This window comes from Helicoverpa zea, chromosome 18 (assembly GCF_022581195.2).
Source record: "Helicoverpa zea isolate HzStark_Cry1AcR chromosome 18, ilHelZeax1.1, whole genome shotgun sequence".
NCBI lineage: Eukaryota > Metazoa > Arthropoda > Insecta > Lepidoptera > Noctuidae > Helicoverpa > Helicoverpa zea.
The window spans coordinates 8310538-8328292 of NC_061469.1; the positions used below are offsets into that span (position 1 = coordinate 8310538).

General features: G+C 39.2%; 2 protein-coding genes and 1 long non-coding RNA gene across 5 annotated transcripts; 2 read left to right on the plus strand and 1 right to left on the minus strand.

Moving 5' to 3' along the window:
• The first annotated feature begins 118 nt into the window (after positions 1 to 118).
• On the plus strand, positions 119 to 1340 carry LOC124638836. The gene is made up of 3 exons (XM_047175959.1): positions 119 to 351; positions 423 to 566; positions 731 to 1340. The coding sequence occupies exons 1-3, from the start codon at positions 251 to 253 to the stop codon at positions 1320 to 1322; spliced, it is 837 nt and encodes a 278-aa protein (XP_047031915.1). The 5' UTR covers positions 119 to 250; the 3' UTR covers positions 1323 to 1340.
• On the minus strand, positions 1327 to 17641 carry LOC124638833 (probable ribonuclease ZC3H12B). 3 transcript variants are annotated; one of them, XM_047175952.1, is made up of 4 exons: positions 17288 to 17641; positions 6331 to 6501; positions 5632 to 5864; positions 1327 to 3809 (listed from the first exon to the last, which is right to left on the minus strand). In XM_047175952.1, the coding sequence occupies exons 1-4, from the start codon at positions 17510 to 17512 to the stop codon at positions 2654 to 2656; spliced, it is 1785 nt and encodes a 594-aa protein (XP_047031908.1). In that variant the 5' UTR covers positions 17513 to 17641; the 3' UTR covers positions 1327 to 2653. The 3 variants fall into 3 exon arrangements, with proteins under 3 accessions (XP_047031908.1, XP_047031910.1, XP_047031909.1); XM_047175954.1 differs by lacking the exon at positions 17288 to 17641 and adding an exon at positions 14682 to 15507; XM_047175953.1 differs by lacking the exon at positions 17288 to 17641 and adding an exon at positions 14305 to 14467.
• On the plus strand, positions 5881 to 6677 carry LOC124638838. Its single transcript, XR_006985408.1, has 2 exons — positions 5881 to 6236; positions 6339 to 6677. It is a non-coding gene; the product is annotated as an uncharacterized LOC124638838 (long non-coding RNA).
• Positions 17642 to 17755: the final 114 nt, after the last annotated feature.

Below are 17755 nucleotides of genomic sequence, written 5' to 3' on the forward strand. Positions count from 1 at the left end.
TCGTCGTAGGTTCAAAAAATCCTGCAGCCCCGGCAGACCTTGGCCCTGCTGGCCCCGCCTGATGATCTGTGGTATCATTGTGGTATTATTACCTTTGACACTGACAATCCTGACAATTTGAAATAAGTGTCATAAACATCGCGTTGACTTGACGACAGTTTCGATTTTTGAGGTTATGTTGTCTTTTTGTAATAATAAGACACAAAATATCTGATTATCACTCATAAATAACATAGTTTAAGCAAATAACATGGAAGCTGCTACTCTTCCAAAAAAGAAAAACACTATCAGTAAAGGAAAACTAAAGAAAAGTATAAAGAACGTGTTATGTAGACCCGATCCAGTGTTTTGGTAAGTTGTGCTGCACCCGTTGGCTATTTTATAGTGTTTTTATATGAATACTATAAATAAATGAGTTTTAGGCCGGAGATAACCGAAGACGAGGGAAAGAGACTTGAATCTACGTTGAAAAAACATAAAATAGACATACCAGAGTTCAAAAAACCTCATTGGAAGACTTTAAAACAAATCCCCAAGGAGAAACGTCCAAAACCACCACAGCTTAAGTAATAAAGCATTCTTTTATTTTATTTAAAAAGCAATAAATATGATGTATATTAAATAATATTTTTTTAACATAATTTCATAGTAACACAGACTTTCGTTTTAAATAATCTCATTCTATCAATATTTAGATTTATTTATATGCTCATATAAAGTTTATTTTCAGAAAAGTTGATGGTCTCCTACTTGGCATAAGAGAATGTACTGAAGCTGTACAAAACAAACAATGTGCGGCTATCATCATAGAAGCTAAAATAAACCCAAGAATGATAGTACAACCTATATTAGAAATGTGCAGAACAAAAGATATACCTGTTCTATGTCTCAATGACTTGAGGAATGTCACAAGAATATATTTTGGTGTACCAACAAGTTGCTTAGGTATAAAATGCAACAGCCTATCAGATGTTACTAAAGTAATAGTTGAATTAGCTAAAAATCATCCAAAACCTAAACTGAGCAATGATCTTAAGAAAGCCAATAAGATTGAAGTAGAAAATAAGGCAATAGCAGAGAAAATGGACATAGAAGTTTCGAAAGCCAGTGAAGTGACTACCTTTCAATTCTTGTATAGAACTAGTAAGAAAAATCGAGTATTTGTGCCAAATGCTTCAGAAAATGTTAAGCAACCAACTAAGTTCATAGGACAAGACTTTATAGAATTCTCTGAAAAACCAAAACAAAAGGACAGTAAAGCGTACATGAAAATGATATTGAAGAGGATATCAAATAATCCTGATAGGGTGAAAAAGAAATAAATAATTCTAATAATAAAAGAGATGATTTATTTTATAATTTTAATATTAATAACTATAATGTCACAATAGACACATAATGTTAAACATTCCACAAGGAATGTATTACAGCAATCAGAAATGTTTGGGATGACCTTTAATGTTATGCAAATAAATTGAAGCAATCCCTTAACACTTCTCATTACTATCAAATTTTACCTTAAACCTTTTCCTAACAACAACCTAGTCACACATTTAGTTTGTTTCATAACTTGTAATCAAAATGTACTTATGAGCCTTTGTAGTCAAAGGTTTCAGGTGAAATTTGATTAACTAATTATAATATCATGCCATACTCCATAAAATGAATCTATACAAATCTAACAACTATCATTCTATGAAGTATTGCATGGAGAGTAGATATATGTATCTTACATTTTCAATTTATGCATTGCATTTAAGTTTTTAACAGTTCAATTTAATAAAAATCAAACAACAGATTTGTTCAATGTCAAACCTACAATAATGACTAAATTAGTCAATTATAGCTGGCCATTGCTTATACCTAAACTTAACCTAAACAAGATAGTAAACAATAATGTCAAGAGGTTCTAGATGTGCCCTCAAGTACTTGAATGTAGCCATAACCATGGTGCAATTTAATCTAAGTACATTCATATGACAACAAATTGTGATAACATGCATTTTAATACAAAATCATCATAACTTTATCTAAATAAACTTTGTAAAGAATATTATGTATATTTATGCACAATGTCATAAACTATATAAGTATCAAAATAATAATTGGTACATGGTACCAAATAATGATTTAAATATGATCACATTTTTAGCTATTTAAATCCATAGTATTAAATTATGTAGTAAGTCGTCTTAACTTACCTTAACAACATATAACATTTTTAATAGACTATATAATAAATTGTGAAATTATTCACTGGAAGATTACAGGAATGAAAATAAAAAGGAAAAAATACCATTCTAGTCAAACAGAAATTATTCAACTGTACATAAAGTATGTATTTGTACATCTCTAGAAACTATTTAATAATTATTATTAAATATCAGCATACACTTCTCAGAAGCGTATGTCAGAAATCATAGAATATGTACAAAAATAAATGCCTATTTTTCAGTGACAGTGACATGTGAGCGCCACGCTCGTCTCGTTCGGCGACGGCCCGCTTTCCGGTGTTCATTGTCATTTCTTCTGGGCCGTCGCGTTTTATCTGGAATCCGTCTCAGCTCGATCGGTCAGGATCAGAGATCTCCACTGTTCCGGTTTTTACAAAAAACTGGCAGTGAAAGTTGAGGAGTTCCGTTCGTGCGTGCGTTCAGTGCGGCACGCGCGCCTCGCTGGGGCGGTAGCGCGCCAGGATGATGGCGCACATGGTCTGCGCGTCCGTCTCCTCGGGGTACGCCGCCATCGCCTGCGCCACCTGCGCCTCCGGGAAGATGCCCGCCAGGTGGTAGTGCATGCGGCGCCGCGCGTCCCAGTGCTGCAGCGCGCCGTCCGACACGCACGGAGCTCCCAGCGGCGCTAGTGCTCCCGCCGCACCCAGCCCGCCGGCTGCAGCCAGCCCGCCCGCCGCGCCCACCGCCCCGCCCGGCGCGCTGGCCACGCGCGCCGCCAGCGCGTGCTGCTGCAGGCGCGGGTCGCACGCCGGGTTCAGAGTGAGCTGGCGCGCCAGCTTGCGGTGCGGGTTGACGTCGGGCGGCGGCCCGGCCGACGCCAGCGGCTGCGACGGCCCGGCTACCTGCAGCTGCGCGCGGTCGAAGTGCGTGGCGAGCGTGGCGTCGGCGAGTCGCGGCGCGGCGGACTGCGCGCGAGCCAACTGCTTCTTGACATCGGCGGGGCGGCCGCCGGGCGGCAGGCTCATGGTGTGCAGGTCGCGCTCGCGGAGCGTCCTGGCGGCGCGCTCCGACAGTTTCTCCGCGACGGACTTCTGCGGCCGCCCGGCTCGCTCCGGGTGGTGGAACTTACACTTATTACCGTACGTGCACTTGCGGCCGTACGGACACGCGGGCGGCGGGTCGGCGCGCGTCGCCGGTGCTCGCAGGAACGCGTCGAGCGTGGGACCGGACCGACCGAGCGGGTCGTCGGGTGGCATAAACCGGTCGTTGACGAACGAGTACATAAGCAGTCGCTCCTCGACTACCTTTCGGAAGTCAGGGTTCTCGGCGGCAAGGTCGCGGTAGTTGTCGTTGGAGACGACGATGCCGTCGGTCTCGGCTGCCAGGCGCAGGATGTAGCGGTCGTCGTAGCAGACGAGGCGCTTGCCGCCGAGCAGGCGGCTGGGCGTGTAGACGAGCACGCGGTCTCGCTCGAGGCGCTCGAGCGCGTCTCGCTCGGCGATGGGGTTGTTGGGGCGCGAGGACTCCTTGCGCCACTTGGGCACGAAGGCGGTGATCTCGCGGTGTCCGCGCGCGCGGAACCACTCCACGCAGATCTCGATACCGCGGCACGAGAACACCTCCTTGTTGCCATGGCTGGAGATAAGGAGGTCCAGTATAAAATATAAAGTACGCCACAACTTATATAATTAGGTTAGAATGAAACACTATTATGTTCGGCCGCTCAGAGAATGCGTTTCTGACACATCGCGATTGAACTGACGACGTAACTTTGTAATGGCGTTGCAGTACGATAAAAATATTTTTGCTGGTTGTTTATCGTTTTAACAATTGTTGAGCATTAAAACAACATTATTATATCAATAATAATCAATGAATGTTGTAATTTTGTGCCAAATTGAGTGTCAAATAACTTGGTAAACAATATTTTTCTAAATCTATACTGCGCTATTACAAGGTTATGTCAGCGCTTTATATTTGTAGTGCTGTGCTAAAAATAACAGGCAAGTATCGTAATCTGTTCTGGTTGATGGTTCTTATACAGTTATAGGTACTTATAATATAAAATAATACGTTTTGTTTTTCTTTTTAAGAATTTGAAAATAATGGACTATAGGATAACTTTTATGAAATATAAAAATAAAACTATGATCAAACTGAACGCGCGAAAGAAAGTAGCATTTTTATATTTAGGTTGAAAATGGTAACCCCAAATGGCATCATGGGCCGTCATTTTGTGACGCTAAATAGTCATTTGTTGTCGTTTCGTGCGCTAAGACTAAGTGCCCTGCCTCATTAGGACGCCAATGGCGACGTCGCCGGCTACGTATCCAAGCAGTTAGTATTGAAATGTATGGAACCTAACTCACTTGGCGACGGTTTGGTAACGTCGCCAAATTGGAGGCGTGGCAACGAGCTACAGTTCCCTATGTGGCTTCTGGCTACCGTGGCAACTTGGCGACGTGGCCACAGTAGCCACTATAATGTACACGGTAAAGCGCACCTCCCTCACACAGTCGCCAATGTGGTCGCCAGTCAGCTTGCAATTTCTTGAGCGACAACGTAAACAATTGACTGTCGAGACGCCATGGCCACTCGACTTGGCGACATTTGGATGCCAGAAGTAGCCAGACCTGTGCCGCTGGCGACGTCGCCATGGCGTCCCAGTGAGGTAGAGCTCTAAAAACCTGATTTTGGAAGATTTTGACCGAGATATCAGGATTGATTCTGTTATTGATAATACCTAATATACACGTAGGCGAAGATGATGATGAAGACACCACCTCCTCAAGCGAATCGGAGTCTGATTAACATTCTGTACGCACATTCAATTCAATGTACTTACTTTATTGCATAGAAATACAGATTGTAACTTTGTAACAAAGAATAAATAAAACGATTTTATTATATGAATATTACCTTTTTTTGGTTTCCACTTAAATAACTAAAATATAAATTTTAAATGATTCCGCCAATTTAAAACGAAAATAATCTTAAAATAATGCGGCGGTTTATTTTGGGGGAACGGTAACGAACTCAGTGTTATGTTGTGCCCATCACTAGTCCTGACTAACTGATAGGTGTCAGGAACGCATTCTCTGAACGGCCGAACTATAATAATACACTATCGTTATGATAAGATATACACAATACTACTTATCAACCGGAACTTGGGGATGATTGATAGACACGTATACCGTTGAACGCGCGTGAATTGTTTATCTAATATGTACTTATTAAGATTATTTACAATAAACAAAGTCTTTTCAATACTAAAGTAACCCTTACTTTTTAATTATTTTAGTATTTGGCAAATATTTTTATACCATTAAAATAATTTGACTATCATGGAAGCGCAGTAATCCAACTTGAAAAAGTGCTAATGCCTAAATCTTAAATATGTATACAACAGCCAAATGTCGAGTATCGTAGTCAATGATGTAGTTAGGAAGCATACCTCATAGCGACATTGCTGCCGTCTATGACGATGTGTCGGAGCGGCGCGCGCTCGGGCGGCAGCTCGGGGTCGGGGAGGGGCGCGGGCGACGGCGCGCGGGGGGGCTGCTTGGCCGCGAGCTTGATCAGCTCCGCCAGCAGCTCGTTGCACGGCGGGTCCGGGCCCAGTCTCTGCAGCGCCGTCCGCGCCAACCGCTCCGAGTAACCCAACTTCACTGCGAACTCGATCTTTGCCTAAACAAACAAAAGCTTTATAGAATATTCCACTAGCTTTCAAAAAAAAAAATAGATCAATCAATCACATGGTAAACACGAAACATATGAGTTAACAACGGTCGGTATTACCGGAAGAGCCCAAAAGCATTAACCAAGTTTTGTAATGGGGGAAAACCCACTACGAGTTTGTTGAACATGTAGATCGGTAACGTATACGTCACACTATTGACACTGCTACGCATCTCTTATTAAAAGTCCGTCGTTACATAAACTGTTTCGTCAATAGGAGACATACTTTTTATGTATTTTGAAACCATTGTTTTGGGGACAGGCAATGGACACAACTGACAAATGGAACATGTGGCAACTCTTGTTATTTTTGCGGTCATGGTGAGTCCTATCAACTCCCAAAGCCCCAATCAAGGCTGTTTATTTGACTGTCGCTAAGGTTGAAAATCATAGTCACATATGCTGCGAATGTTACCTGGCTAGGTTGCGGCGGTGTCAGGGTGACGTATTCAGCGAACTCCGCCGCGAGGGTGTCGGAGGGAGTCCGGGAGGCCGCACGGTGAGCGCTCTCGTCCTCACACTCCGAGTCATAGCTGGAGTCTTCGCCGCGCTCGCCACCCCATCCAAGAGATGACTCCACATATTTCTGGAACAATACCACCGTATTTAGCATGAAGTGTCTGTTTTTGGTACTACAAAACATGAACGGCCACATCTGATATGTAATAAGAAAAAAAAAACAATGCCGCACTGTCAAAATGCTTGATTTAATTCCTTTTGTGATAAGATAACGGGAATTGAAACGAATTATGAATTTCAAAATGACTGGTCTTATTGATTTGAAATTGAACTTTAAACCCTTTCATAATAACTGATATTACAGAACATAAAGTCCATTATTACACGAGCAAACTCGTATAAATAAGTAGGGCTAATAGCAAATCTAATCTATCCTTTCACATCATAATTATGACTGTGACTTGCTTTTATGCCGGATGTGACGAGAATGCAGTTGAGCATTTTCTAAGATTGGCTTTGCAAGGTGAGCAGTCGCTTTAACGGATCTTCGAAGTTATTGTGATCTCTAAACTTTTGACTATAAAGTCACAAAATAGCTTGAATGACATAAATATTTGCAATTTTAATTATTTTGCACGACATCGAGGCGACGTTCAAGGGAATCCGAAAATGTTAAGTGAGCTTGTGAGTGATGATTATCGATCAATAAGCAAATTTGATATTACCGCGACCGACACGGGCTCACCACAGGGTCACGAGGGCGCCGAAGCGGATCTACAGATGATCATTGACCTTTAGCGTGTGCGCAACTGTCGGTCGTACCGGTTCCAATACATTATTCTTAAATTAACAAAAGTATTTCTCAATAAAAATTTAAAAAATAAACCTAGATCATTTCGCAAATGGCAGGTCCATTACAGTTAGAAAATTTACTTAATAATGTACGGACAAAATAGCGGTTAGTCATACTCGCAAGATCCGCGTCGAGACCTAGTTGGCTGAGAAACTAAAATACAAATCTAGATTTTGGTTTCGATTAAGACATGTAGGTAGGTGGATAAAATATCAGATTGAGAATGAAAGATTAGGGAGTAATCGTGTAAATAATAAAATAACAGAAAACTGTGATCTGTAATCACCACTGACACTTGGAAAATAAATTCATATCAACTTAGTAATAGGCATGATGACAAATTTTTAAATTCCTTTGTATGATGTAGGTATACGTCTATTTTATATGAAAAATTATTAATTTTAAGAAAATGCGAAGTTTTTTTATCAAATAATTGCATTTTTCTCTGTCCACTTTGAATCCGGCGCGAAAACGCTTGTCAGTGTCATGTCGTCACTTGTGACGTCACGACTGAAATTACAAGACGCAAGTAAACAACGCTCGTGCAATAATTAAGTTTTTTGTGTTATTAAATATGAATTCGAAAGTGCATGGGTGTTGTGGGGTCCCCCAGTGTAAGAACACATCTCAAAACAACTCCTGATAAGTTATTTGTGTACGTTCCTCACAATAAAAAAATACGAAACAAGTGGCTTAAACTTGCAAGGCGAGATTCAAAAGCAATATTGCCCAGGGTACAACTTTATTTTTGTGAAGATCACTTTGATGTAAGTTATTACATAGTTCTCTAGATTCTAGCATAGTTTATAATGTAAATAACTATTTCGAGGTTAGGTTTCATCTCTCATTGCTGTTATATTACGCATTTTATTCATATCATGTATTTATATGTATGTGTTTATTTAAGGAATTATTTATAACTAAAATTGTTTTTAATTAAACTAATATTCTAACATAGAAGTTTTTTTAATTAAACTAATACACTTAAATGGAAGTTTTTTTAATTAAACTAGTATACTTACATGGAAGTTTTAACATTTCTAAATTCAGCTGAACAAAAATCTTTATTTGATGCCAAAAACTCTCCCAGCATTATGATATCCATTCTAGGCAAATTAGCGCTGTTTGCCTTGATAAATCCGGGCTCCATAACTCGTGTTATAAACAATTAATTAAAAACAAAGATCGCAGTGGAAGTTCACAATAACGAAATGTGACGTTCGCGCGCTTTCGCGCGATTTGTTTTCAGAGATGACGTCACGAGCTCTGATTGGTGTTCAAGATATCATGGCGGATTGCCTTATTTCGTAATTTTATTTTATAAAAATACATATTAATCACATTATTAATAAAGAAAACAATGCGCGTTTTATATTCCAAGCTTCAAGTTTAATTTAATAAATATATTATTTTAATGATTTTTGATTACTGTCATCATGCCTATTGTTGATGACAGTGCATAACAAAGTGATAAGATCAAACACTGCTGACGATTTCCCAATACTCGCAAAACGCCTCTATTAGAACTCGAAACACCAAGTATAAAACGCGGCTGTCAATTTTCTAGTGCACGGCGAGTTCCTGTTAGAAAATCGGTGGCTAAACGTATAGTCGTGTAAGACGGTAAAGTTTAGTAGGTCTCGGGAGCCTACATCCGGGCAGGGCCACGGAAGCGCCCCGCCTACAGCGCGGAGCCGGATGCGACTTTCTAAAAAAAATCGAGCCAACTTACAGTTGCCGGTTAGAGAACGATATTGTTGACGTTGAAACGAAATGTTTGAAAATGTGAGCGCGTCTTCAATTTGATTTCTAATTGGTTTTTGCTGTAGTGGTTCGTTAAGTATAGTCTTCTATTATTTAATCATCTTTTACTACTATGTATAAATTATTTGAGGCCCTGATCTGCTTGCTTAATTAAAATCCAACAGCGGTTAAGAAGTAACAAACCATTAATAGAAACAGAACTTATGATATACCTACACATAACATGCTAGCCTACTTGTAATTAGTCAATGAACAAGTTAATTCATCCATCATCCTCCGAGCCTTTTCCCAATCATGTTGGGGTCGGCTTCCAGTCTAACCGGATTCAGCTGAGTACCAATGCTTTACAAGAAGCGACTGCCTATTTGACCTCCTCAACCCAGTTACCCGGGCAACCCGATACCCCTTGGTTAGACTGGTGTCAGACTTACTGGCTTCTGACTACCCGTAACGACTGCCAAGGATGTTCAATGACAGCCGGGACCTACAGTTTAACGTGCCATCCGAAACACAGCCAATGGTGTCTAAGATATACTTAGAAAGTACATACAAACTTAGAAAAGTTGCATTGGTACTTGCCTGACCTGGGATCGAACCCGCGCCCTCATACTTGAGAGGCTGGTCCTTTACCCACTAGGCCACCACGACTCCAATGAACAAGTTAATTTATTAACTTGTTCGTAATTAACAATGAACAAGTTAATTACGCCTGTGATATAATAAATGCGTCCTAAATGCTTCCTGCGATAGTGCGTGTTACGTCAACGGATCATACGATGTACGTCTTTGGGGTCATAATGATTACTGTATATCACTTTTAACAAACAAACATGTTATTAATAAAAGTTTATCTAAATCTTCCCAGCACCCGACAATTTAAGTACATTCAAGACTTGTGAAAACTTAAATTGACAACAAGATCAGGTTTAGGTAACTGAAGCAAAAAAAGTTAACAATGTTGATATAAAACAGTTCTTATTTCTTCGATACTAGCAATCGCTATTTTAGACAGAACAAAAAAACCCCATCGGATTATCCCGCTGCGTTAGCCACGCTCGTTTACGTTGGGCAATCTATTTGTTTACGTTTTTTCAGCTTCATCTTTTTGAATCTGGAAGGAAACACGCTAGACGTCTCGCAAAACAACTCACTAGTCTATCAAATAATCAACAAAATCAGGGACTGACCGCAAGAATAAAACAATCTTCGCGACCCACTTAGCCATAGAGGTCGTGCAAATCAACCAAATCATTCAATTCAGTAATGTTTTTAGATCTGATGATAACTATGTAATTGGTTTAGAAGGCTTTATTGCATCAGATCAGTGCAAACTTAAACGTCGAATAAGCTTCCGCTTTGCACTAGTCCATGAGGTCCACGTTCAAATATGAAGTAATAAACTCCAAAGCAATGACGTAACCAGTTCGCTCGCGATTATGACTTTTTTCAATTTTGCATACCTGCTACATTTTCTTACAAGTTTGTTTTCGATATGTTACATCATTTGTATGTCTGTCTGTGTCCTCGCTCGCTTCTTTTGTTTTCTTTACTGATCTTCAGTGGCATGGGCCAGAATTTTTTTAAACTTAGTCACATTGCTCATAGAAGGAAGGAACTTTGCTCACAAAACTTAATTCTCCCCTTACATTGACGTCCCAAGAGTGGAATCCATTGCTACAATTGACGTCAATACAGACCGTTTTATCTCATTTAGACGTAAACCAAAGAACTTCTAATTACGTAGGACCAAGGCCTTCATATCATATTTGCAGAGGTTATCGTACTGCGCAATCATATAAATTCAGATATTATTTATTTTGTTTACAAAATCTGAAGAGACAGCTATCTCCCTACTGATTAACTTATCAATAAATAGATTTACCTCGCAGCATGTGCTGTGCTAGAAATAAGATAGCCACCTCACCATGCAGGGACAGTGACAACAGTCCGCTATTACGAATCTCTATATTCCGAAAACTCAAAACAATACCCACTTACATCGAAACGATTAATTTGATGGCTCGTGTTCCCAAGAAACATGTATTAGCTCATTGGTGGCAGTAATGGCTTTTCCTATTACAATTACATTAAGGCAAGTCTGTATCTATCTGCAGATAAGTCATGTCTGGGTGAGTGAGTACCTATAATTAGTTCCGTTTGTAGAGGAGAAATTCTATCGTTGGTTTGTTGAAGAGATAACAGCAACCAATAGGGTGGGAGCATTCGGGCGACGTCGGCGCACGCTACCTCGTGCGATGTGGCGTCAGCGACGAACAGGATGCGGGCACGCGACATACTTTATACAACACATACACACGTACGCGCACAATACAAACTGCACTCCGCTCAAACATTCGGTTGCCATAATAAAAGTATTGTCTATGTTCTGTGCAGATTATGATTGTGTACATTTTCATACGTACGTGAGGTACAAAAGTCAATATCCAATATTGATTAAATTGTGATACTGATAAACCATTCTACACAACAATTGATCATAAGTAGCCAGTTGTTTTTATTCAAGTTCTTAATTGATATTCACGAACTTGCAATTAATTCGTGACGTAGTTAGATGTTGTGACTTGTGCTCACAATAATAATGACAAGATTAGATGAAAACGGAATATGACGTCAGTAGATTTTATCACGGCTAAAGACAGAGTTACTATAAATTAATTCAACTGGGGACAAATACGTTTACATACATTTGCAGGCAAAACTACTTATACAATATTTTGGATTGATTTTCATACTGTGAGGGCAGCACTTTTATAACGTGACAAGCCTGACGGTCTCTGACAAGGAATTATAATAACAGTCGCTAATCTGGGACAACGTCTTCTCGTGCCGCCATGGGGTGCAACAGATTCATCAACTTAAGGACTTCTTTTTGCAAGTTACCATAAATCCACATCGCGATTTCGACTGGACCCGAGGATCAAACGCCTTACCGTTATTAGTCCGACTTGCGAGCACTAGACCGCTGGGGTACTCACATTGACCAAAGGATATTTTACTACTTAGTTTTTAAAAGAGAAAGGAAAGCATACTATCCTGAAGGAGTATCAAAATATATATTGCGGAAGGTAAAGGCTAGGCTGTTGATTAAATTGACATAAAATTATAACACCGCCCCCGCAAATTCAAGCATTTTGTATTTAAGGCAATGGCTATCATGTTCTCGCTTAATATAATTTTCAGCCTTTTAAACTCCGGCCATAACAGCATTCTAGGGGTCCACTAATCTAAATAAAATGTAGTCAGGTTGTTTACACATAGAATAGGTACTTAGGGAGTAATGCGGCTATAGTCAATTTGACGATCGTAGGCAGGAGTTGGCGACATCCAGTCTCAAACTTATCATCAACAACAAGTAGAAAAATAGAAAACACGCATACAAAAGCCACAATCTTGTCCATTACTGAATGATGCATATAATTCAATGAATTATGAATTTGATAGTATCGACTTGGAACCATTTATAAAAAAATAACGATGTTTCGCAGTATTTTTTTTTTTGTTGTTTGTCCACTCTACGCAGCGATTCATTCACTAAGTTGATTTCAAATTCATTTTCGATGCTTAGAGATGACGTGGATTCGTTTATATGTTGGAAAAAAGCAAACCATATTTTTGGATTAATTAAATATATTTTTTGAAACCTACATAATAATTATATCCAAAAAAAAAAACATAATCCTGTAACTATCACCAAAAATGGTGCCTAGTGAAATACAAAACTGTGTTGGTTCTCATTCTGCAGGAACATACATGTATGCATACATATTGGCAATGTGGCAAACATTGAATCTGAGGAGTGAAACATACTCTCGGAAAGGACCCTAGATAGCGAAGAGACGTTTAATTACAATAAACCTAAGATAGTCCATAGGGACAATAACAAAAAAATGGAGCGATCGTGACATAATCGTGGAAAGGATCAACTGTCCGTGAAATATTTTGTGTAAAACAGTTCGAGAGAGAACTTCGTAGAAAGCAGAGCATTCCTTCTATATTTTCGGCATTGGATATTTACCGTTGCGGATTTTTTTGCCGAAATACTGGAAGCCATCACGGCGTTAAGAAGAATCACGAACAACGTTACCAACAAGAACGTTAACAACAAATAGCGTGTTAATAGTGAGAGTGAAGCAATATAGAAATCTGCACACATAGACCATGATACAATATACGTGATTAGTTTTTAAGTGTAGACTTGGTCCACCTCATTTTCGCTATCGCGGTTTGCAACGTCAGCTAGCCAATCTGATTTATGTTGAAGTTCAGAAAGGAATATAACGATACGTCACATGGATTTATAAATGCCAGCCAAAGAACTTTTTACGCTTAAAACCGCAGTGCCATAGCGTATCGCTCTATTGCTCAGTCTGCCTGCCTATTGACATTCATTACATCAGAGCATAATCATATACCGGATACTGGTACGTTTCAAGAAACATTAGAAGGTTACCAGTGCCACGCCACTCTTTTCATTATCAACCAATGTTTTTTTTTTATTTGGCAGAGAGGCTTTTTTAAGTCATCAATAATATCTTTGGTCTATTTGTCATTACGGGGGATTTTGATTCGCACGGTCTACTGATAACTCAATAGATGCTAATTAAATTACTTATAATCTTCTAAAGGAGATTTCTCAAGGGTTTCCCAGTGTCTCGCGTGTCACGGTTTTTTTAACTCTCAGCAGCAAACGCTACATAACATTGTATTAAAATCATGGACACAATATTGAAGTAAAATGAAAGTGACATCTTTTGTATTCAGTTTGTTTACTTGCGAAACATCCGTGAGCGTTTAGCGTTGGTATTCTCGCGTGTACAAGATTTCTATGGAAAGCTGACAAGTAAGAAAACAGTTTGAAGACATCCTGAAAATGTCGATGCTCTAGCTGGAATCAGCAACTAACAAACGTTTGGAACATCCGATTAGAACAAAAACTGTAGTAAAAAATCAGAATGGCGTTGGGTCAAGCACGTTAGCTTCCCAGAATCGTCCTCATCCTCACATTTATTATATCTAAATCCGTGATCAGATATCGTAGATAAGGAAAGAGTATAAATCAGCAGTGCAGTGCTCTCGGAGCCGAAGTGAAAGTTTGCCATGATACCCGAGCAGTGCCGGACCTGCGACACTTCGCACAGACGACAGATGAAGACATGCACATTAATTAAACATTGCTTTCACAAACTGTTACAAAAACAACAACATTGCAACGTGACGGAGCAAAGCACCTAATGACGATGACTACAGTCACATCCACAATAATTTACGTGTTGGCGTTCTAGTCGCACTTACGTCCACTGTGATCGATTGTCTCTTAATGTGCATCATCAGCAAAATATTTTAATTTTCGTAAAGAACACTGTCATTCAAGTCCACAATTAATACACACTCACCCACAACAAAACATTTCAAAAATTATTCCTAAGCATTTCCTCTGTTTGAGCACTGTATACAATAATTAGCATACCTACATGACGTTAACGAACCGGCTCTACTTCCGGGATCGTTATATCGGCCGATCGTGAATGAACATCATTACAACGCGATGTTAGCAATATCGCGGCTCACTATGAAACTCGCGAAGGAACAGCATCGTAAACACAGGACAGACCTGATGCGCTAGCCGGTGCAACAGGTGTCCTAACGGAGGATATGAGAGTCGCGCTCACCTGGGAGTTGTCGATCGCGTACATAATATTGTATTAATGTGTGCGCGCGTCGCATGGCATCACGCGCGTGTGCGAGCGCGGCGTGCTTCGCGGCAAGACTATTGACTAGCGTATCATGTGGCGCAAGCGCATGCACACCTCCACGCACGAGTCCGCTGAGTGAAGGGGAAGCGGGGCACCGCGAGATCCGGGTTGTGCGCCCACTGCACCCGGCGGGCGGCCCCCAAACAAACCGCGCACCGTTGACCTCTGCCACTACCAACCGATATCATTTTGGATGTGTCGCATCCGAGCACGGCACTCAACGCTATAATTAATTGTGTCCGGAAATAATATGAACTAAACTTTCATCACCTCATTTGGCATAAAAATATTATACCATCCAAAGGTGTTGTTAGTTTTGAGATTACTCCCAGGGACTAAGCAGTAGGTTGAAAATCAACTTACTCTGAAATAGGTAACATAATTCATGTTTTAGGTTGTTCAAAGTTCAGTCTGAGTCTTTCAAAGTGCCTCTTAACGATTTTGTTGTTTTTTTGCTCTAGCATACCCAGATGATTTTGTAAACAGGGGCTGTTGAATCATGAATGAAGTTTTATTTTGTTATTGTGGCATTATATTCTTTAATTTATTATTGACACAGTTTTTCAGGGTTTGCAAACACTAGCATTCAGCAATGAACATAATAAACCTAATCAGAGCTATTACGAGGCACAACCAAGTATAGACCTTTCCTGAAAATGATCTTCTATAAAATGTGTGCAAATAGGAGGATTTTGTCAGTGATTGGTCTTTAGCTAATTATATATTTGGCGTTTAAAAACGGCTAGGAAGAGCATTGTCTAACTAACCTTGTACCTAAAGTCAAAGGAATAAATGTAGCCGATTCTGTGAAAGAAGCTAGTGTATTGATAAAAAACTGAGACTAGGTATAAAAAGTTAGATATATAAAAAAATGATAACTTTTACTTTTTAAGGAAGATTGTATTTTAAATGATTATACTTTGTTTTTTTTTTTTCGTAAAGCACCTATTTCCCTGGCCAGCTTAAGCAGCTTCAAAACTTAATCAGTTTTTACAGGAAGATCACGGATAAGACTGCCCGATTTTAGATAAAATTGAAAAAAAAGAATGAACCTTAAAAAAGTTTATCTATTGTGAGTGTGTCTTACAAAAAACTTTGTAAGCAGAAGAGGTCTTATCCTAGTACTGGGTACAAACATGTCCTCCGAGCCTTTTCCCAATCCTGTTGGGGTCGGCTTCCAGTCTAACCGGATTCAGCTGAGTACCAGTGCTTTACAAGAAGCGACTGCCTATCTGACCTCCTCAACCCAGTTACCCGGGCAACCCGATACCCCTTGGTTAGACTGGTGTCAGACTTACTGGCTTCTGACTACCCGTAACGACTGCCAAGGATGTTCAATGACAGCCGGGACCTACAGTTTAACGTGCCATCCGAAACACAGTCAATGGTGTCTAAGATATACTTAGAAAGTACATACAAACTTAGAAAAGTTGCATTGGTACTTGCCTGACCTGGGATCGAACCCGCGCCCTCATACTTGAGAGGTTGGTCCTTTACCCACTAGGCTACCACGACTTTTTTTTCTGGGTACAAACATGATGAAAAAAAATCTTGGGTGACAAAAAATATGAAATTCAAAACAGAACTTTGGATATTGGATGCCATCTTGAGGATAATAATATACATCGGTGACTTTAGTCTCTTTTTAAAACAGTTTTATATAAATTATTCACGTTATTATTTTTAGGTGTCTGTCTACAAATAAATGAGTGCTGGCTCATCTTGGTTAAATTCAAGGTGTGCAAGTCCAATCAATTCCAAATCAAGAGAATTATTAATTCCCAACGCAAATTGATACTGAATTGATAACATCTTGTATGATTATTTATACTTTGGAAAATATATATTTTTAAATCCAATTTAATTATGTTGGTACATTATACTTTTCTATGTACCAGTGAACTGGAAACGGAAATGTTATCTTGTGTTACATTCTTGTAAAGTGAATAGAAAAGATAAGATTCCAAGTATTCCAGTTACACAGAGCTACAAAACCACTGTGTATCATATAAGATAATGACATTACTAATTAGCAACAATGATTCATATTACTAATGTTATCATTTCAGTACATCAACAGCAAGAGATAATAACACTGTTACTGGCCATTTGTAATTTTACATCCATTATTATTCAATACTATTATCACAGACTATATAAACCTTTTTGAAACCTCACTCTAAACCAGATGTGTACAAATTAGGTATTTCCAGGAAATGAGGTCATTCATTGAAATTAGTGTTTATGTAAATGTTCCTTAATATTTAAATAAATATTAATGAAGACATCAACCAGTTACACACTCACACATAAAAAATACATTTGATCCATTCTTTTTGATGCATACAAGTCACAATGAGAATAACAATCTTTATGTAAACTAGATCCCAATAGGATGTTTTTATCTGCTAAAAATGATGATGACGGTGCGCCTTAATTATTCAATAGATCCTTTGTTACATACGCATTACTATACAGACAATAATAGTTGACATTTTACAGAAAATCTTGATGGTATTTACCTGTATTCTTCCAACAAGTTCCTTCGGATTGAAACTTCCATCTGCTGGATTCAAGTTGAACGTGACGTTGAAATACACATAATCAGGTTTTTCATTCGCGAAACACGATTTATTCTCAGACAGTGTGACACAGTAAAATGTTTCTACTAAATTATGATACTTGCAATAAAATTCATTAATACGAGAACGCGGCACCGATATTATGAGGTCCGTATCGAGAGACATTGTTTGTTGAATGTCGCAACAATAATCACATACGACTATCGCAATTTTATTGCATAATTCGTATCAAAACAACTACGACAACCTTCCATTCCAACACGCAACACTGAACACAAATTTTCTTTTTCTTTCATTGATAGAGTTGTGTTGACAGGTGTTGCAACAGATGACAAATATTCGACTAATGTCTCAAGTTTTTAGTCGATACACATGCACAATGTGTTTTTGTGATTTAATAAATATTTA

Bases quoted from the DNA above. Each gene is read 5' to 3' on its own strand.
- LOC124638836 (XM_047175959.1), top strand. From the start codon at position 251: ATGGAAGCTGCTACTCTTCCAAAAAAGAAAAACACTATCAGTAAAGGA. The intron at 352-422 runs GTAAGTTGTGCT...AATGAGTTTTAG, and splicing joins AGACCCGATCCAGTGTTTTG to GCCGGAGATAACCGAAGACG. The intron at 567-730 runs GTAATAAAGCAT...GTTTATTTTCAG, and splicing joins CCAAAACCACCACAGCTTAA to AAAAGTTGATGGTCTCCTAC.
- LOC124638833 (XM_047175952.1), bottom strand. From the start codon at position 17,512: ATGTCTCTCGATACGGACCTCATAATATCGGTGCCGCGTTCTCGTATT. The intron at 6,502-17,287 runs GTAAATACCATC...GTATTGTTCCAG, and splicing joins AACTTGTTGGAAGAATACAG to AAATATGTGGAGTCATCTCT. The intron at 3,810-5,631 runs GTATGCTTCCTA...CCTTATCTCCAG, and splicing joins GGCAGCAATGTCGCTATGAG to CCATGGCAACAAGGAGGTGT.